This window comes from Corvus moneduloides, chromosome 1 (assembly GCF_009650955.1).
Source record: "Corvus moneduloides isolate bCorMon1 chromosome 1, bCorMon1.pri, whole genome shotgun sequence".
Classification (NCBI taxonomy): Eukaryota; Metazoa; Chordata; class Aves; order Passeriformes; family Corvidae; genus Corvus; species Corvus moneduloides.
In genome coordinates, this window is record NC_045476.1 from 131408428 (window position 1) to 131430947 (window position 22520).

Sequence of the window (22520 nt, forward strand, 5' to 3'; positions counted from 1 at the left end):
GCCTGTTCAGTCATACTTGGCTTTCCTTATATGCAAATACTAAGGCAATCAATCACTGGGAGACCTGAATCTTAAGACTTCTACAGTACCTCATTATTATTCTTACCTGCTGGATGCTACTTTGCTTCCTAATGTTTTGTTCTCCTTTTAGCCTCCTTTTAAACTACATTACAAAGGAAGAACCTCTTGGAAGCTTCTGATGATTGCCTTAATGAACATAAATGTGAAACATAAGAGAAAGTATTTGGGAAGTATGAACTGCCATGGTACAATGAACGAAGAATATTCACTGCAATTATAATTTGTGTGTAATACTAGGCTACATGGCCCAGAAAGCTGATTTTTAAGAATCTGAAATTTAAGAGCTTTATCCAGAGGTTTTCAAATATTGAAATGGTTTTAGGCTACAGGTAATTCAGAGATCACTCCTTAAGACAGAAAAGAATGCTTCTCTTATTTACAGAGAGGTATTTGTATTTCACTTCTTTTTGTCTCTGTTGTTGATATGCTACATACATTTACTGCTGACAGCATGCTTGTCTACCATACTAAGCAGTTAAAGAAATAAGAGAAAAATTACACTTTCTCATCATAACCTATTTTCAAGACAATTTAGTACAATGGAAAGCTTTCACCTAACTATAGTTTCAGAGAATGAGACAACACTTATCGATACCTTTTAGCAGTACTTACAGATACTGTAAAAATAAAAAGCTCAAGCAACAGAAGAAAACAAAGAAGTTGCTATTGGCAAAGAATAAGTTACCTTGTTTTCATTCTAATACATGAAAAATGTTATTTGAAAAGAAGATGTTTACTGCTGTTTGTGCGAGTGAATGTAAATACTCAGAAATATTTATCTATTTCACTACCATAAATGACAAAAGCTAACAGTAACACTGTTGAGTTACTCTTGGCATCACTCTTGGGAAATGCTTAAACAAACAAGTATGTATACAAGTGAGTGGGTTAACTGGTACCACACAGAAAAAGTGTATCTGAAAAAGGCATCACGTACACTGAGCCTGGAAAACATCTCAGACATGATAGCACTTGAAATCATCACAATGATGTGTGAACCTGGTGGTTTGCAGGAGTTTATTTGGGATAACTGAAATTTAGTTAACATCTTGAGATTTAAAAGTTGTTTACTCAATGGGAATAGATTTTTTTTTTTCAAATGTGTACAAATATGGTGTATTTGGCTATCTTGAGAACAATTAGAGAATTCAAAATTTAGACTCCAGAAAAGGTACTTATTTTTGCTAAGAGCTAGCTAACTGAGAGACGTTTCTACACAGAGAACAGAGTAAGTAAACTTGAGAAATGCTTTGCTATGTCATTCCACATGTATCCAGCTACACCTGGGGAAGGGATACAAACTCTCATCTTCTGTAAATGGAATAAAAGTTTCAAATGGGAGGAAAATAAGTTCCCACACTTTCTCTCCCATATCTCAGCTGATTTGTCAGCAATGCTACTTCAATTCCTGTGGCAGGGAGTAAAAAGACATTTGAGAAATTACTGATCTGGGTGATATCTTGGTGTCAAATTTCACACAGTCAGATGTTGGCATTTTCACTTGAGTACTCTAGTAATTTCTTTATTTGAAGGGTTTGGCAGCTTTAAAATATTTTCTTTCCAAATGCTTCAATTCTTTGCATGGCTAAGGTTATGGATTCTTAACTTACGAATGGCAAGATAACCTGCTGCTGTAAATTGGGATTTGTTCAGCTGGTGGAGGACGAAATAATGAAAGAAGAAAAAGACTTGAGTACGACAGCAGTAAGTATGGGCCAAATATATAAATCCACAGGAGAGGTAGTAGTGAGGTAATTCTCAACAGGGAAAAGTACATATTTATGCTGTTTTAAAGCTAGTAAAGTCTTACTACCGGAAATAGTTGAGTTTTGCCTACAGTTCTGGACTGCCATGTTCAAGAAAGATGAATTTGCATCAGGACGTGTACAAAGAAAGTCCGCAAGACTGATGAAGGGAATGAAAATTCCAATCAGGTCAACAACCCTTGACTTAGGCACTAAATGAATACAAAAAGAGCTCCCCAATCCCCACAATCCCAAAACACATTCTCTACAACCAAACACTTAGGAATAAAGAAAAAAACAAGTATTCTATGAGATAAGTGACAGTAAAGATTTAGTAAAAAGTTACACATAGTGGCCACTTGAACTAAAAAATGAAGTAAATAGGTGCAATTTTAGAAGATATTGCAGAATGTTGTTCTTTGCTTTTGTAGGTCATGATAGCCTGCATTCACTATATGGGTACATTTAAGAATAAGTTTGTGTCTGAAACAAGGATAAGCAGAAAACAACTGTAAGTGAAAATGAATCTGAGAGCTATAATCTGTATTAGCATACAAGTACAGGCAAATCCTTGAAAAGTAGTAACAAGATATGACTCAACTCAATTTGACAGGTGAAAGAAAGGGCAGACACGAAAAGACATTAAATTGGCAAATGGAGTTCCATTTTATCTACCAATTTTAAGCTAAAGAGCAGTACACAGAAATATTAGCCTCATGGAAAGACAGAAGAAAAACAAAGTAAAACCAATTTTGCTTCTTCCTACAGCAATTTTCTAAACCCTGTGACAGATGAAAATGGGCTGCAATGCTGACATAAGTGAGACAGACTTAATTCTATGCTATCATGAATATGGAACTAATGTTCTACAGAGCACCCCAACCATAACAGAGATGATTCCTTTATAGGTTATGTATGCTTAATGGTAAAGCATTCTGCAAAATCCAGACCTTAGCTAACCAAGACTGTCAGGAATTTTACTGGACAGTGAAAAAGCTATAGATCTTCCCACTAATAAACACATTACAGAATTCATCCAAATTTCTGTTGATTTATGACGGCTGAAGTCTGTCTCTGACACTGTCCTGAATAAACTATTAATCTGAGGCAAAGTTATATGCTTTTTATCACTCAGCTGTTTTCATACAAAGAAACAGTCACCGAATTATTAAAAATCGAAAATAAAATCTTGAGCAATGTACACTCTTCATGACATACACGTGACTTATTTCTGTATAAATGATAACATTCAAGATGGAATCAACACTTAATAACTTAACACAAAATCTTTTCACTGCAATAAAACAAATAGTCACACAAAACCCCAATCTACAATTACCTGGTTGGTAGAAATTTGGTGAAAGTTCTCTGGCAACTGCTCTTGCAATATCACATTCCTGGCGAGCAGCCTGAGCAGCCTGATCCGCAGCATCAGCTTTAGCTCTTGCATGTGCGGTTCTGTACAAAGTAGAAAACAGTTTATATGCAGAGGAGTCTTTTATCAGTTGCACCAAGCATCTGAGAACACAGGACCTCAGCTACCATACACTATCCTGTACAGTGCACTCTTAGGACAACCTGTTGTGAGCAACTGCAAATCAGCAAAGTATTTCAGGAACAAATCACTATTCCTCTCAGCTCTTCAGTCCTGTTCATCCTTGGATCACAATTACTTGCAGGAACACAATATACAGCCTCAGCTTATCATTAAAATTTCTAAATAGAAGGAAAGAATAGTATCTTGGGAATGGGATTTAGGATTTATTTACATGTTACCAGAATGTGTACAGAAGTGTACAGAAGGTCAGACTGGGCCACCACACTGATTCCTAAACAGGGTTCTGGGATTCCAGGACACATGGTATTCAAAGGGACTGAGGAATGCTACTACCTTTTCCACATTGCAAAGTTAATGCTGGGTCAATGCTGAGTGCCATGTAAAAATTTTTGAAGGTCAAAATTCAAGTATATTGGCCCAAAAAATAGGAAATGTCTTCCACAATCAGATCACGTTGGTAAGGAATAGCCTGGAAAACGTGTTTAACACTTCAATAGGCATTTGTAGAAACAGGGACTTAACTGTACTAAATTCTTGTAACTCACTGAATTTCAAATCCAAAAACAGTCTGAAAAGGCAACTTTTCTGAAGTCAAGACAACAGTATGGAATACTTTGGTAAAGTAATGTGCACTCTGCTTCCACTTTTTTCCTCTTGCTATTTCTCAAAAAGCCTCAAGAACAGCTTGTGCAAAGGTCTCTGCTTCCAGACTGCAAACTGATAGCTGTGTTGCTGCAGGTTTGCATCACTGTTTGTCCCATCCTCCCTCACCACTTCATTTTCCAAACAGTTATCTGTTTAAAAATTCCTGATGGCCATGATCTCTCTGTGCCTCTACAGCATTAGCACATAGCCTAGAGCTATGAAATGGCTTGTTAAAAGGGAGGGGAAGCTAAACATGGCAAACCAGCAGAATATTTTGAGACTCTAAAGAGATTAATAACATTTCTAAACCAAATAAATTAAATTTCATGATCTCATCACTTTTCTTGTAACATTCTAGTAGAAAACTGACACAGAAGTAAGAAAAGAATTAGTTAACAGGACAACAATAACACCAAACTTTATCCCATGTGCCTGGTAATAGTAATGAATAGCAATTAAATAAATGAAAACTTCTAACAACTTCACTGTAAAAATTCTGTTTTGTTTTCAAGAAATAAAGAAGGGTTCTATGTGTTTTAGACAAAGGAAGAATTAAATGTTAGCATTAACCAGAATGAGCATCAGGAGATTAACAGTATGGCAGACTTTGCATTTCTGTAAGGATGTTTAATCCCGTAGGGTACTAGTATAAACACAGACATAAAAAAACCACATAGACAGTTTCATCTGTGGTGCCTGGGGAAGATTTATTTAAGTTACATCCTCCCTAAAATGTGTGTGGGGATAAATGTTGAATGTTCTTTCAAAGCTTAGCTTGTCATAATTTACTGGATAAATATTAGCTTCTGCTGCCTTCTTGCAGGTGTCCCTAGGTCTGTGAGAAAAAAGACAATGAATTGTAACACCTTTGATTTGTACTCAGGATGGGGGAAAGAAACTGTTAATAAAAACAAATACACCGTATAATCCCATATGTGTTCTGTGCAGTTCATGAATGGGTGTATGGTACGTGCTTGCTTAGAAACAGTAATCAAACCCGTTCTTTCTCTATAATCATTATTTTCAATTAGATGAGCTATTCTTAGCTCCTGCATAATTATGTCTATGCAGCATAAACTTAATGAAGCAATCCCAGCACTGGGACATTGTTTTGTGAGACAATAATGTAGTCTGCTCATAGATAAACTAGACACTGGTCATCTTTTTGAAAGAACAACCAGACTACTCTCATAGAAAAATAGTCTAACACTATCGCTACTGCTACAACAGACATTTTAAAAGCTAATATACTAAATGACCAGCACCAGGAAAACATACTGCCAGGATAATGCATTTATTTATTGATGCCTATGAATTTTCTATATTATTATATCCAAGAAGCAAAACAGACATTCTGTAGAAACGTACAGTATCAATCAGTTAAGGAATTAAATGGTGACATGAGTAAGAAGCTGGTGTAACTCTGTCACATGAAGCGGGGCAGAGCAGGTCGCAACAGGAAGAAGCCAAAGGAACAGAAGGTAAATGAGCACAGCTTTCCTTGGCTGCCTTATCTCACACCTCTTTTTTCAACTCACACTTCCTGCTATTCTGCCCCTTTTGTACTCTCAGTGAGGAGTTCCAGCAGACCAGAACAGGAGGGAGCGCTGCCAAGGCATGTCCTAGCAGTGACACACAGGAGCAGAGCCTCAGTGCTGAGAGACGATGCAGCAAGAGGAACTCACCAGCACAGGAGGGCAAGGCACAGGGACATGTTTATGCTCCTCTGCAGGCCTTCGACAGCCAGACAGAAGTGTGAGCACATGCCTGTGCTGAGATATTTTCTTGACAGCCTCTTCAGCATTGATTAGCAGTGACAAAAGTGACAAGAATGGGATAAAGTGGCAGAGCTGATCCTTCTGCACAGAACAGCAGCTCTGTGCCCTGCCTGGGAACGCAGGCTCTTCTCTATGTGCAATTACTTGCTATTTATCACCTTGGCATTTGGATGCTTTACTGGCTAACTTCAGCAACATGTACTTTATCACCTCCATTTGCAACTGTGTACTTTGATAATTTTTTAACTTCTTGCACACTTTTAAGCATCAGACTCAAATAATTTTCTGTTGCTATTTATTTTCCTGTTTTGTTTTTTATTCTGATTTCCACATTTGATCTGCCTGTATGTTTTCCAAAGGACTTGCTTCCAATTACTGCCAGTTTTATTTTGCCTTGAACTGACCCCCCCCACACTATCAGACTATTAGTATCAGAAACTATGAAGAAATACGTTAGTTTTGAATGATAATGTTCGTAAAGGAGAACTATCAAAGCAGAAATAGAATCCATTTGCTCCATTTATGCTTCACACAGTTTTGGAAAGCTTTCTTTACCTTTCATTTCTGGGGTACTACTTGGAGACCACTGTAAGGTCTCCAAGTTTTGTTTGCTATCAGCAGTTATTCATAGAAATTGAAGACTATGATATATCACATCAAAATGACCCACATCTGAATGACCACCATCTACTTGAGAGCTGTTTTGTTTCTCCAGGGAACTCTATGTCCTTTGCTATGACAAGAGATCTTTACGAGAACTCTTGAAAGAAAAACTTAGAAAAAAAAGCCTCCTTTCCTCTTCCCAGCCAAGAAAAAGACTGCGGTAGGTTTTTTCCAGGAAGGATTGATCTCAAGTTTCAGCAGCAAAATAGAAATTATGCAGGAGAGAAGGCAGCAATCCACAGACTGCAAAACAGTACAAAAAGATAAGTAACCTGCTTTGCAATGCTGCATTCAGGTTCTAATCCATAGCAAAGGACCTTTAATGATTTTTTCATTTTAGGTGAATAGGTGTTTCTTTGTAGAAATTAATTCTGAGCAACCGTAATACCTAATACACACTAGTAACTTTTGAATTGCTGTGTGGTTTTATGTGTATTTCTCCTGGAAAGTATCAACACTACCATTAATATTCCACATGATGTCTCAAACACACGCTTGAAAGGTTTCAAATGAATATAAAAATTGAAGTAATTACCAAAATCAATTCATATTTAGAGGGACAATCTACTCCTCCACTAATGAATGCACAGAGGTGGTAAATTCAATGAAGACAGGGGCTTCAGATTAAGTTGTATCTGTGGCAGGAATCAAACTGTACTTACATTAAAAAGGAATCTGTAGCTATAGCTCATGGAGAGTCTTGGTACCACATAGCAGCATGTGGAATCCCTATAGATACTGTGTAGATACCAGTCTCTGTTGTCAGTGAGTGAGGGCTGAGGGACCAGTGCCTGACTGAAAGCCTGGTACTGTGAGAAACTGCGTATCAGGGTCTGATTTTTAAAGCAGCCTAAGCTTTCTAGACTGTGGGACAGCTGGTATGACTACTGATAGCTTTCTTTTCTGTGTTTTACAGGGTAGGTAAACAGGAACACATCATATTAACTACACTCAAAAATTATAAGCACAGAGCCAGAGGCTTCTTACAAGCAGCTCCCCTTTCGGCAATACTATGGTCAGGTTTCTATCTATTTATGTACGAAAAATAACTTGAAGGAGGAGTGCTTAGCCTTGAAGAGCTTAAAACAATATTATCTCCCTTTCTGCAGCAACAATGCTTATATATAATGCCATGTGCCTGGAATGCATTATGTAATGTTTATCTAAATTTAAAACCCATTTAGAACTGTCCATTACCCTCCAGATTATTTTGTATTTCCATGGTATCCTTCAACGCACTTGTAATGCCGCCTCATTCAGAGTCAACTCAAAATGTTAGCAGCATATGTTTACTTTGTTTCATTTTTCACACTTTATTAAACACAGTGAATCCAGCATAAAGCTTTCCAGGAGCTTGCTTTCTACTTCTTAAAATTATAGACATAATTTTGCTTTCCATTTGCCAAATATATGACACAGAATTATGCTCTTATCCCATTATCCTAAACTATTAATATCTACAATGTTAAATTAACAGATTTCTATATTGTAAGAACAAAAATATCAGTAGTGGCCAAACCTACATGAAGTTCTCAGGAGATATTTTTTATTAATGACAGCTATCAGGTTTATCGTGTAACATTACATATTGTGGGTTACTACCCACTACCATTCTTCTTGAAACTGGAATTCTCTATAAACAATCCTACCTTCCTAAACTTTAAAATGCAGTGATTGTTCTAGAAAACAGAGAGTGCTATGTTTTTTTCCAGGTATAAAAATTTCCAACATTTTCACATTTGTTTCTATCTGTCAGAAAAAAGCTTTGCAATCTGCAAAACCAAGTTCTGGTAAAATTGGTACAGAGATCCATAGCATTTCCAGGTAAAATGAGCTGGAGAGAAAGAGAAAAACTTTAATCAAAGTTCTTTGGTAGACAAATATTTTCCTTGCTCCCATTTTATTTCCATATTCTTATGATAATTATATATCAGTAATGAATGCTCAATATATATAGAACATCTATGCATTTTTTAACACTGCAAGTGAGAGACTGGTATTTATCAAGTGTGCTAGCCATCCTTCTCAGCTTCTCTCAGTGATAATACTGAGTGAAAAACAATATTCTGCTATGGTAGAATCAAAAATACATACATGCATGACTGTGTAGAGTACCTAAGAACTCTAGGCTTCATAACTCCCAGCAACTCATTGCTGTAACAGCTTAGAAGTGAGGGTAGGTCACTGAATACCAGCAAGAAATGGGAGTCTCTGAGAGAAACAGAAAGAGGAAAAAGACTGACTTATAGGTAATGCAATACAAGAGCTTCATGTCAGCAAGAAACTTAAAGTGATCCTAAACTACAGATTGAATTAACAAAATGAGACATATGCCTTCAACTAAACTTTATCAATCTCCTTTGTGCTTTACTAAATTTTAATCTCAACCAGCCACTCCTTCTTTATGAACTGACTTCACTCAGTAATTGGGACTAGCTTGGTACTACCAGTGAAGGTTGAAGCAGTAAAGCATGAGCACATCTATCATGCAAACACTGCTGGCACATCAATCTGTATCATCTTGCCTAATGGATTTTGCTTCTGAAAACTCCTCCTTCCCAGCCTAAATTAATTTCTCGTGTTTTTCAGTCCTTACTCGTATTAGAAGAACTTGAAAAATACTAACTTTTAGTTAATGACTCCTGAAAAACTGAGGAAATTCCTTACACTTGGTAAACAGCCAACTTGATTTCAGTACTTGAAAAAATAACCTGGGGCTAATGACTGGTAAGCCCGATGTCAGTTGTAGGCATAAATAATACCATAAATAAATTTGGTCTACTTCCACAGAGATTTGCAGGCTAACAGTGTATTGTGCCAGACATCATACTTTAACAAAGTATTTTGCCAAACACTTCATACACAAGTGAATATTATGGGTCCTGTACCTTATCTTGTTTGTCTTGATTTAACATACTTAGACTATTTTTCTAAGGCTTCTGATTTTGTACCCTATGGAAATATATTTAAACAACAGCATAAATTACATGGAATTAATAAAGTACATCAAAATGGATTGAAAGCAAACTCTGACACATTTCAAAGCTTAATGTAGAAGACACCAAAGAAAACAGCTGTCAGGTGCGTTTTACCTTAAGAGTTAGTTTTTTGTTCCAGAGTTGTTTAATATTTCACTTTTAGAATGTCTCAATACAAGCTAAAACATACTGTGGTAGAGCTGGCAAGTTACACAACTTCTGAATTCTGAAAAACCCCAAGGACAATTTCCTGTAACCTAAAGTTACTGTAATCTACGGTTTACTGCAACATGAAGTTCAATCATAGCAACTCCAAATCCCACTGTGTTTAAGTGTACCAGAACAGAACACTGGGAAACAAAAATCCAGCCAGTATTGGAGATGGTCATGGAAAGTAGCACAAAGGCAGATGACATCCTGCTGGCTAGTCCCACACACTGCCGCAAAAGGAAGGGTTAATGTGCAATTAATACATGTAGAGACAGAAATCAAGTATGAACTAAGGAATCTGTTTTTGCTCTACTACATAATCCAGCATCCATAAAAACACTAAGGGAACAATATCCAGCACATCCATGTCCCAAGAACGAAAAAGAAATGTCAGGACCACAGAATAACTGAGGATCTAAAGACAAGCTTTTTGATTTACACTTCTTAAGCCTTCTGTCTACTCATTTTTGAAAAAAACACTGAGAAGCCACTTATCGAGGCGTATGCACAGGTATCTGACAGAGGAATATGGGGAAGACATAATGGGGAAGAGAAGTGTTTCAGATGAAGACGTAACTGGTTCAACGACTAGAAGATGAACTTGGGCATAGTCAACCTTGAAATGTTATGGGTGTATTTTACAGCGAAAAAGATGGACATTTCTAAGCCTTTGCAATGATATTAGGCACTGTAATAAAAGTGCTCTTTAATCCATTTTCTGAGTAAAGAACTACATAGTCTTTTGTTTACAGGAAGTGAGATTAGTTGATTTTGGGACTGTTTACATTAGGTATTTTAGACAGCTGACATTAAGGGCTCTCATCATCTCACTGAAGACACCCATCTTACTCCATTAAAACGAGTTTTCAGTTTGGAACTCTGAAGTGTACAAATGTCAGACTCCTGATGAACATGCCCTGCTGTGCTCACAAATATGGCAAACACCAATCTCTGTGCCTGTTGGGGAATCAGCTGCCTTCTTATGCCAAGATTTAGAACCTGGTTGCATTCTCCTTTAGGGTCCATGCCAATAAACCCAAGTACAGCTCAGCAACTCAGGAGTGCCAAGGTACTAATTTCTGTAACACCAGTCCCATACACACAGCAGTTCAGAAAGATTTTAGGTGAATGAAGGACATTATCCTCAACAGAGTATATTTCTGAAAATCCACTTTCAGCAATTGACATAAATTATTTCAATCTCCCTAGTCTGTCTTTCAGGCCCTCACTCTTGCTTACTTATTTGAAAAAAGACTCACATTCAGAGGTCTGAATTTACAAAGTTGTTTTGAATTGCTGTTAGCATCACTAGAGAGGCTGCTTTACGTGGTACTCTGCTTAACTTTAGGTGTCCCACTAGCCTAGCATTATTTATATGCACGTCAGATACTCTGCCTCTGTATAAAGGAGCTGGCTTATCATGTGATGGTACTCAGTTTTAACTACCACTCTGTCAGTAGTTTGAATGAGTTTTGCTTTCATATTGATTTACTTGACTACAGCACTGGCACAGAAATCATTGAATCATTTAGGCTAGAAAAGACATTTAAGATCATCAACTCCAACCATTGACCAGGTACCTACTTCCACATCTGCCACTAAACCACATCCCTGAGTGCCACATCTACAAGGCTTTTAAATACCACCAGGGATGGTGACCCAACCAGATCCCTGAGCAGCCTCTTCCAAAGGCTGGTAACCTTTAGGTGAAGGAATTTTTCCTGATATCCAATCTAAGCGCCCCCTGTCACAGTCTGAGGTTGTTTCCTCTTGTCTTACTGCTTGTTACCTTGTGAGAAAAGATCAACACCCACCTCGCTATCTGTTAAAGATGGCACAGTCTTCAATTCCTGCAAGATCATCACCATCACTTCAAGCAGAATGCAAGCTTTCCTGTGGGAAAATTTACACTGCACAAAATACACTTTTGTATGCTACACTCACAGGAGGTTTTGCCCCATTTTTGCCAACGGTGATTCACTGACAGTTTTTCTGTCACATAAATCTTGATGTGTATTTATCTCTCCTACTTTATAGGACAAATCGTACTCTATTCTATTTTATTACCAACCCTCCTTGGTGAGCAGTATTTTCTTCCAGTTCCCTGACCCCACAGTATTAATTCCTGCAGACAGGAAGGGGCTTTTTTTTTGAAAGGGATAAGGGAATAGCTGCAAACAATTTGTTGTTTCCAATCACTAAAGCCAATTACATTGTTTGGCTGAAAAGAGCTTCTGAATCTAGCTGGAAGCATGAAAAAAGATACACACTTGAGCTTCAGCTGCTCCTGATGACATAGTTAAGTGAAGAAAAACAAAAAGGAGATAAATATGTTTCTCCTCCCTTCATTATAACGTACAAGCTTCATAAAAAGAAGAACTTCATCTAGTAATGATTCTGCACAGCGAAGGCATTCCTACTCAAGGAAATGGGAATACATGGACCACTGTGGTCATTTGCTTAGATAATTTGTAAGGTATGTTTAGTGCATTGCACTTCCCCCCACCACATATTTTTTTTTAAAAAACTGCTCTCCATCTGGGACAAATAAAATAAAATGGTGGGTATGATGACTGTATCATCAATGCCAATATTTGGAAGCTATTCTACACTCTCAAGTATAAGAAAGCAGTAACATTTCATCCCAGGGATACAGCTAGATGAAAAATAAGAAAATCTTACAAGAAGAGATTTGAATGGACTGTCTTTGCCATTCAAAACATTACCTTTTTCAGTGTTCTACTGATTTTTACCACTTTAAATTACTTTAAAAAATAAAATAAATCAGAAAATATGATCTCAAATATAATTATTTAAAATTTTTTTTTTTGTTAGAATAGTTCTAGTTAGAAAACTTTTGGAAGCTCTATTAATCAGTAAACTTATTCAGAAAAACTATGTCAAATGTCATCCAAGATAATGTCTGTATTTCTTAATCTCTCCCATATACGGTTGGTGTGTTTTTTTAACATTTTTTAAAATTTCAAGGAAAAAGAAGTCCACAGTGTTAAAAGATATTTTAGCAAAGAATACCAGAGCTTTTGGAGAGTCGTATGTGTAATATAAGACCAGCATCTGATCTCTCTTAACATCAAAATACATGTAACTCACAACATATTTGTTGCATGAAAATTACATTCCCAGAAACCAGAGGGAAAATGTGAAAAATTAGTTAAAATTCTGTGGGTTTTACTGGCTTCAAAAAATGCAAGATAAACTCCCCAATCATAAGTACTTCTAGGAGCATACTTCATGCTTTTTCTAAGTGACTTTGGCAGTCTGTAACTTACTATATTGCAGTTTTAGTACCTGAATCCAAAGCCTTCATTACTGTGCTTGATGGATGCTAAGAAAGAAGTCCCTACTACACACTTAGTGTCTTGGTGCTTATTTGGCTTTCTCTATTACAAAAGCTGTAGCACACACACTTATTGCTTATATTTTCTCAAAATAAAATAATATTATGAAATTAAAATCTTCATAATAAATGAGAACAGAAAGGATACACTGACCATAGAATAAAGCTTAATCATAGTAGAGCTTTGTGCATTGCACAAAATTGTCTAGAAAATAATACAAAATGAAAATACTGGCTAGAACTTAGTGCCAACAAAATAAATTTTTTGTGAGATATAATAGTGGCATTTATGCACTTATTACTAAAAAAAAAAAAAAAGTGGTGTAATTAAACTATTTAAATGATGAACATATTGCCATGAATTCGAACACTCTGTGGCAATATTATGGTGTTTTTTAACAGTCCTTTTAAAACCTTTGGGCATTAAAATCTAGTTCAATACTTTCAGCATTTTAAAGGCATTAACTATGTGTGTTTAAATTTACTTTTTGTGTCTTTAGCAATCTTAGAGCCAAAACTAAACTGGGCTTATCTTTCTTTGCATGGTTCATTTCTGTTCCCTGATTAGGTGTCAGGTGTCTACAAAAAAAGTATTGATAGAAAAATGTCTAGCAAACCACACTGGAGTAAGTTCTTCCTTTTTTTGTTGTTTAAAGATAACTGTTACAAAATTCACAGAAATACCTGAATAACAGAAAACACTGACACATTACAATTGAGCAGCTTAATTAAAAAGGGCCTAAGCTCTCCACGAAAGACAAGTACTCAAGTGTAGGGATGGTTTAAGTAATTTGCCTTTTCTCCATGCTGACTGATATGAATCAGGCTGTTCATATTATATATTAAACATCAAGAAACCAAACAGGTTAAACAAGCAGAGGAAAGACTTTGATGATCCTTCCATCTGTAAACATGTAATTGCTCTTAACTAAAGAGCACTGCAGATTGAAAATAACACCAGATCATTTCAGACATTGGGCAGCTGACAGCTATTTTACAGGTTTTGCTATCTCCAGCACGAAGGAAAGGCAAAACCTGAGTTTATGACAAATGCAGTTAACAGCTTTAAAATAATCTTCTCTCATATACATACCCCCCTCCAAGGAACATCTATGCATATGTTTACCCTCTATAGCTATCTATAATGCTGCCAATAACACACACTTGGAATAAACAACCACCATGTCCTATCAGCTACCAGAAAAACTGAAAACCCAGGAATGTTGCTCTGTTCTGGTTTACACAGGGCTGATGACCTTGCCTAGATGCCCAGAAAGGCTTTTGTGGCATCCAGAGACTGCTGAGAGTTTACAGCAGCTTATTTGTTCCTGCTTAGAGCAGTCCTTGACTGCTTTGTTCAGCTGAAGTCATGCAGATCTGCACAGTAAAGTTGAGGATTGTTGTATTACATATTTAGCAGTAACCATTCATGAGAGCAACAACTTACTGCAGACTCATGAAAGTCTACTGTTTTAGACCCTCTGAACAGAGCTGGTCATGGTCTATTTGCTCCTTTTTTTTTCTTCTTACCACAGGCCTTGTCTGGAAGCCCTGATATTCTCTTCCAGTCTCCTCTAAAAAGCAAGCACTTTCTTTTCTGAGTCACTAATAGCAGAATTTTAGTGTAAACACTATGGCATGCCATTAAAAAGAAAGCAAATCCCAAAATAATCAGTCCTATATCTCCTTGCCCTCTCTTCACACAAACACAGATTTATCAGACTTTCCAAGAATCTAAAGGTTGATGGCTTTTAGTGACACTCACGACTGACTGTGATACTGGAACAGCTGGTAAGACAAGAATCTTCTATTAGGCAATACCATGTGCTCCCTCTCCCACCAAAAAGCTGTTCCTACTGAGGCCCAATCTTGAGATCTGGCGCTTGACATCAGGATGGGCAAGCAATTCCTGAGCCTCAAGAATGAGTCTCCTAGTAAAGTTACCTTTCTGAACTGCAGGTATTTGAGCTTTTAAGTGTATCAGAGAAGGGCCACATGTTGCTCCCTCTTGCACAGCAGCACTACCACAGCTTGCCAAAAGCACTGGATCTGCTCTACCTGCACTGAATAATGGTGCTGCATGCACACGGCAGTATTTTCCAGAAGTGCTGGGCATGACTAAATACACACCCATCTAAGTCCTGCACTCATCATGTCTTCAATGAATACCACTACAAGTGTAAGTGCTGCTACCACAGCAATTCATGTTGCTGACAGCCAGTGGTAACTGCAAGGGTCTGAACACCAGGGAGTGACAGGAAAATATTTGCACCTGCTATTTTTCTTGAGGACATTAAAGGAGCCTTACCATGTCAAGGGCATGCATCTTGGCAGGGAAAGCGCTGATAAATCCTGGGAAACCAGTGTCCTGGAATAACCCTGTGGGCTGGATGAATTATCCTAGGATCACAGCATCATAGAGTGGTTTGTGTTGGAAGGGACCTTAAAAATCATCCACCTTCAACCCCCCTGCCATGGCCAGGGGCACCTTCCACCAGACCAGGTTGCTGAAAGCCCCATCCAGCCTGGCCTTGGACGCTTCCAGGGATGGGGCCTCCATAACTTCTCTGTACTACCTGTTCCATCATCTGATCACCCTCACAGTAAAGAATTTCTTTCTAATACCTAATCTATATCTACCCTAAAAATACCCTACATAAATCTCTTGAAACCCTCTGTCTTATCACTATACTCACTGACATAAGAGTTCCTCCCCACCTTTCCTGTATGCCCCTTTTGGGTACTGGAAAGCCCCTCCAAGATTTTCCTGGGGCCTTTTTTTCCCTGGGCTAAATCACCCAAACAGCAACTTATTTTGTCAGGTTGTATAACAAGATGGTCCTTCCTACAGTCTGTAATGATCCGCCTTCACCTGAATATGTGTCTTATTTTACGAATCCCATGGGGAAATATGAAGGTCATCAACTGGGAAGGCTTCAGTCATGCCTCAGTTCTTCTGCTGAAGCCTGCATTGCTGGGGGCTTAAGGGAGGAATGGAGGACATACTTGAAGAGCCACTGGAAGGGAAGGGAAAATGAACACATGCTTTCTTGAAGAACTTGGTAATTCAAGATCATCAGTGCAAGGTAATTCAAAGATTAACCAGTTTTATGTAATTAGCAAAATAATAACAATAATAAAAATCTCTCCCTCAACAAAGGACAGAATTCCAGCTAGATATATGGATGCAGTGCATGTCTACTGAACATGGATGCGACCTCATATTATGCTTAGCTGACACTATGTAACAAAATGCTAGGGTCTGTTCCATACAGCAGTCTTGCTGCTCTGGCATGAACATGCTCCAGCAGCAAGTGGACGCACATGGAATATGATTTCTCATTGGAAAGGCAAAGTCATTTGGTAACAAGTAAAGACTTACTCTGCAATCCTATTAAATAAATAAAATTTTCACTCTCCGTGAGACAAATGAGCAGTTAAAGTCCTGCTGAAATTAACCAGACTTTTGCTACGAACTCCAGTGCTTAGAAGACTTGCTGAAATACTGCAACGGGTTAGTTTGCAAGAAATTATGTGAGAATCCTTCAGCAGAGGTTGAAATTTGCTTTTGGCAGTTTCTTCTTCTACCTCTTATGCAAGTGAGTCTAGCTACAAAATCTTGCAAACTACTTCTGCTTGAATGGTTGACCTGTCTAGTAGCAAAGCCCTGTTTTGAGTATTCAAATACTGAGAAAATAAGATACAAAATGACCTCTTTTTGTCAGTATGGGAGCTAGATTTCTACCTGACAATTAAGCTTGGCATTCCACAGAATGGGCAGACATAGAAAGAAAGCTTTTAGGAATTCTCAGGTCTAGAATCTTCATGTACTTTGGTCAGAGTTTATACGTGCAGAAACTCAGCCTCTCTGTAAGTTTGTTAGAAAAGCCCTCACTGCAGAGAGAAACTATATCCTTTACTCATGTTTAATAGGTTTGAATAACAATTCAAATGGCAGAGCTGTTCAATTCCATAATATCTGGACAGAAACATACAGGTCACACCATATATCACTGCACCGTATTTCTCTCTTATCACCTAGCTGACTGGGCAAAACCAGGAGTTCCTTATTTTAAACACATCATATGTTTTATAGAGAGTGAGAGCCTCATGGACAAATTCCGGATGCAGCATCCTTGATTGACATTTTCAGGTATATCATGCACTATATCTCTATAAAAATGCCAAAAACAATGCATTAGTCTTACACGTGTAAGGTCCTATGATAAAATCATTACCAGCCTACAAGTGAGATAGCATAGGGAGAACTTTAGATTTTTCTGGGAGAAGAAAGAAATTGCCTTTCTTATCTACCTTGAGAAAACACAGAGTTTCCAGTGCCAAGAAAGCAGGACCCTCATCTATAGATCTTACATGAAACAAGGTCAATTTTGTTTGAAAAAGACTTCACAGAGAAAAAAAAGTCTTTGGAGAAGGAAAAGAAATAAAACTGTCTCTGGCATGGCAAATTGAGACTGAACGGATTAGTCAAGAAAAACAGCATTTTAAGACCCAGCCATCTGAGATCCTAACAATTAGTCTTGAGCGAACAGGGCAAGATAGAGTCTGAGAGATTGTATTTTCTAGTGTTGGTTAAAAAGAGTTACCTGCTTTCTTGTCAAATCTATCAAACAAGAAGTAGTGCCAAAGAAAAGGGAGGCTGACTCCCACAGCAGCAACCCAGAAACATTTGTCATAGGGTTCTGTTTGCAATGCTGGGACAATTGTTTTGGCAATTACAGAGTCTATGTTAGGGAACGTGTGTGTGGGTCCCCCACTGCCCAGGGTAAGAGATCCCAGTCCTTTTACTGAGTCTACACTACCAAACCTCCACACTGAAGAATTCTGACCTCTAAAAAGGTTCCACTTCCTCCAGAGCACCTGAAGCTACAGTTATATGATAAATGGTCAGGATATCCAGTGTGTCCACTTCATCCAGCGAAGCTACTTGGCTAATGCTCGACCCTTTTGTTTCACCAAAATTGAGCTCTTTGCTGTCACGTGAACAACGCGTTATCCCACTCTACATGAAATGATGATTTCTTGCCTCCAAGACTTAGTCAGCCAAAGAGCTGTAGCAAAGCTGAAGTACAGTTTTCATACAGAAAGGTCAAATTATTTGGGGTCCTTGTCCTTAGATGGGCTTCTGCTTGTCAGAATGCCTCTAATGCCGCTTAGGAGGCTCAACTGAAGTCACTATAAAAATATTCAAGCTCTTTCTTATTGCCTCGCTCTACAAATCTCATCTCTTTGGCTGGTGCCTACTACACTGTTTTCACTGAATCTAGCAGTCACCCATTAATGTGGAAGATGACCCTGCATGAGTAAGACCTCCCTGATGTCAACCATCCATGCATGCCTCAGTCTTCTGAATCTCTGCACTCATTAATGATGTGCCATGAGACCCAATTCTTCCATACACACATTCCTCAATGGTAAAGCCTCAGGGGATGACAGGGTAAGACTATTGTCTCTCATTGGTGCAGACCAATTCTCAAAAGACAGTGCCTGAAAAAAGTGAGACAGCAGCTGACACCTGAATTGTCCACTTTCAGTCAATCCTAAGAAATACTCACAAGACACTCTCATAAGATGCCAAATAAGCTGGGGCTGGGTAGAAAACTTAGCACAGGGGAACAGCTCCCTGTTCAGGGGGGGAGGGCAGAGACCAGAGAACCAAACCTCCTCCAGGAACATCGTACAGATATAAAGTGCGCTTGGTACTACAATTTTTATTTGGGCTAGCTGCTACCTCAGATTTAGTGATGGACCAGATTAAGTGGACCTATCTCCCTGTAACTGGGATCAGTGAGACCCATGTTGCAGTAACTACGGCTACTGATGTCCATGTTGGGAGTATCAGTGGTGCTGTCACTCTGAAATTTTTATACCTCAGCAGGGTGTAAGAGCATCAGTACATTGTTAACTGTTTATTATTCTGTGACATTTTGCTCTGGCAGTCGGGTATTAGTCCTCTCGGTGGTGTATTTAATGGACAGTAATTGCTTGCAATAGAAATGCTGGAGCTTGCTTAAGGTTTGATGAGGCCATGAGCTGCTGCAGAAGACAGTTTGTCATCAACCTCACATACTGTGAATTAAAGCAGATAAGGGCAGACATATGAAACACCTGAACATGCAGTCTCCCTAGCAGAAGAATTGACAATTTTTTATTTTGTGGAGGAAATATATTTGTTGAAAGGTGGATTAAATTTAAAGTTTAGGATTATCTAGCTGGGGGCATCTGAATCAGGCAATAACAGATCAGGGCAGTCAGAATTCTGTGTATTCTGGAAGGTTTTGGGAATGTTTGAGTTAGTAACAAGTATTTTCAATAGTCACCACATTCTCTCACAGCGAGAGGGAAATAAGGCCCCTTCTATGCTATCCTTCTACTTGGAAGCTTTATACATCTTGTACTTTGCTATCCTGAGTGGAAGTGTAAAAGGGCTAGGCTGGGTGTAAGTCCAGAAAATATGCTGCTATTAAAAACAAACTAAACAGCTCCCACTGTCTAACCTGACTGAGGTGTACATGTGCCTACAATGACATACACCTGAAGAAGAAATGCCATCTGGTAAGACTGAAGCATGATGTACTGCAGTGCTGCTGCTGTGTGAATGAGATTTTTGCCAGAGCATGTCAGAGCTGAATTTAGCCCTGTTGGAGATGGGATAATTAAGCAAAGAAGAGTCCACCTCCAGCTAATTACTTTTCCTCCTACAATATCTCTGAATTAAAGAGTATGAATTACATCTAACACAAGCTTTAAAAGCTTTGACAAAGTGAACTTCGGAATTCAGAAACTTAAATACCCTTACCTATTTAATTCTTTTAAAAAGAGTTATTTGGTATCCATCTGTCCTTCTGAATTAAACTAAAGAAAAAAGCTATGTTATTTGAATCAATTAACATGGCACAATGCCTAATAATCAGTACTAATGCTATCCTTCTATTCTCTTCAGTGGTCTTTTTTTCTACACCTGAAAATTATTTCAGAATAAGGTTTGTTTTCATTGTAAAATGTAACAGTTAGTTAGAGTAAATCCATGAAGCCAACTACCTTCTCTGCATCAAACAGTTTCAAAACACTCCAGGAAAAGGCACTGTTATTCTGAAAGTGCATGAGAGAACTGTACATAGTTAATCCAGAATATTTTATACATAGGAAATTTTACACAGCTAAAAAATAATTTAACTAAAGAAAAAAATCTCTGCACTGGTGTTGTAAAGCAATTTCTTCTCTGGTGTTGTCTGTTGATTTACTTACTTCAAGTCAGATTTTTTTTTTTAAAATTATAACACTTACTTTCTTTCCCTTATTACAATACTTTTTGTATGGAGCAAATCATGTTTCTCTCTCAGAATTTGCTGTAATGAAAGGCTGTGGAACACAGAAGCAGTACCAGTCATCTCAGATAAAAAATATTTATGAAAGATCTGACGATTTTTCCCTCTGTTATCCTTCAGACGACATTTTTTCGGAGCGCTTAAAAGGAACAAAGCATATGTTGTTTAAGCAAGCTCCCTGAACAATGGTATTGCCTCTCAACAGTGTCAGGATTGTGTCAGAGATCAGAAACGTTAAAAGGCAAGAAGACAAACAGGTTAGTAAGGAAATAAAACATGCTCAGCAATGATTAAACTGTGAAAGCAGCTAACTGCTACACATGGGGACAAACAGCAGAAATGAAAGTATTTGAGAGAGAAACTGAGTCAAGGTGAAGAAAACAAAAATTGCAAATCAGAAAAATGTAGCCTCAGATAAGTTTTACCAATAAAAAATAAATAATAGCGCTTAGAAAATTCCTTGGTACCCGTATGATCTTTGATATGGGTCATTTTTGTCTTTATCCTTGTGAATTATGGAGGCAAGGAAAACATTAAGTAGAGTCTCTGAGTTCTGGAGTTGAACTACATCCACTCAGACAGAACACTGCATCCTTGACACGTACAGTAGAAGACAATATTCAATTCTTGACAAGGGTCTAGAGGGAAAGAAGTTTTTGTATGTGTTTGGGGTTTTTTGGGTGGTAGTGATTGTTTTTTATTTTGGGTTGGTGTTTGCCTTTTTTTTTTTTTAAACACCAAAACTTCTGGCTTAAACTGTTTTTGAAAATACACATTTCAACCTATAGAAACAGACTTCTCTATCAAGCATCAACAGCTTCTTTGTCTATCTTTCCTTATATGAGTGGCAATGAGAGAACACTGTCTCCTTGCCAGCACATTCATCCTTAAGATGATCAAAATGGTAATTGTTTTAAATTTGTACTTTTTAAAAACAGATATTAAATTAATATATGGAACTTTTTTACTATTATAGCTGTATTTTCTAATCTATTTCAATACCACCAAGAAGTAGATTAGAAATAATATTCTTTACATGTCTATAGCCACAAAGTCTATTTACCACTATATCCATGAGAATCTGAATTTGAATTAATGAATAGCAAAATAAACAGAATATTGGCTATAGAAACCAAATAGAATTTACCAAGATTAAACAGGGCAACCTTTCACAATTCAATTAGAATGAAGAATAGTTCATTATGGCCTTTAATGTGGCAAATATGAGTTTGTTTTGATTTTCAATTATATTTGTCTTTTATTGAACTAATCTTATACAATAAAAATGTGTACATGGTTTTAGAAACAATATCAACTGAAGCATTAAAACACCCCCTGCTACTGCTATAAAGGGAAATCATATAGAAAGAAATACTAGGTCCCATGTGCACAGCCCTACTGTTCAGAGGATTCTCTTCTCTGGCTGGCATTTTGCCTGAATACATTTTTTCCAGGTCATCAAATTCCAGATTACATTCATACAACAAAGGAACACACTAGATCCCTTTAAGAGACTCTGTAGGAAAAAAAAAATCAGGTAAAACAAGGCTATAGTTGCATGCATGCTTAAATCTAAGGAAAAGCACAGCTGAAAGGAACCATCTTCTCTTCCCCCAGTCTCAGTCAGTCATTCCGCGGATCAGTCCATGTCTCATGTCTGCAGCTGATTCCTGGTACTGGTTCCTGGTACTGCAGGCAAAAACACACTTGAAACCACAGGCTTCAAGAAAGAAATACGGAAGTGAGACGCTTTAGCAAATAAAAGGGCTCGGTATAAAGAAAACTCAGCTATTTTTTTGGCTCTGGGGGCTACTGAGTCTTGGGTCATACAGCTCCTGTTCAGAGAATTATTTCTGGTTTTGTAGGAAATGTTACCCAGGAAAATGCAACAACAAAATACGGAGCAGCTGCTTCTCTTTCATCAGTTTTTGCTCCAAATGCTGGATTTGTCTGTATCTCTCTGCCAACAAAACAAAAGGATCAGTACATGACAACTAAGTCTTTCTGTGGTCTATCTGTGTGATTACAAAATATGTGCAAGGACTTAGTACCTCATAGGGTATATTCTTTTGCAGATGCTCAGTTTGTACTATTACACAGATTTGGTGAGGAGAATTTAAGGAATGAGGTAGCTCATGAAACACAAAGATGAGCA

General features: G+C 37.7%; 1 protein-coding gene across 4 annotated transcripts in view; it reads right to left on the bottom strand.

Annotated features, from left to right (window-relative positions):
• The window catches only part of JPH1 (junctophilin 1), an 83575-nt gene that overhangs the window by 24959 nt on the left and 36096 nt on the right, over positions 1 to 22520 (bottom strand). For all 4 annotated transcript variants that reach the window (XM_032127769.1, XM_032127760.1, XM_032127741.1 and 1 more), the window contains exon 3: positions 3166 to 3284. In XM_032127769.1, coding sequence (XP_031983660.1) covers positions 3166 to 3284 — 119 coding nt within the window. The remainder of the gene's footprint in view (positions 1 to 3165; positions 3285 to 22520) is intronic.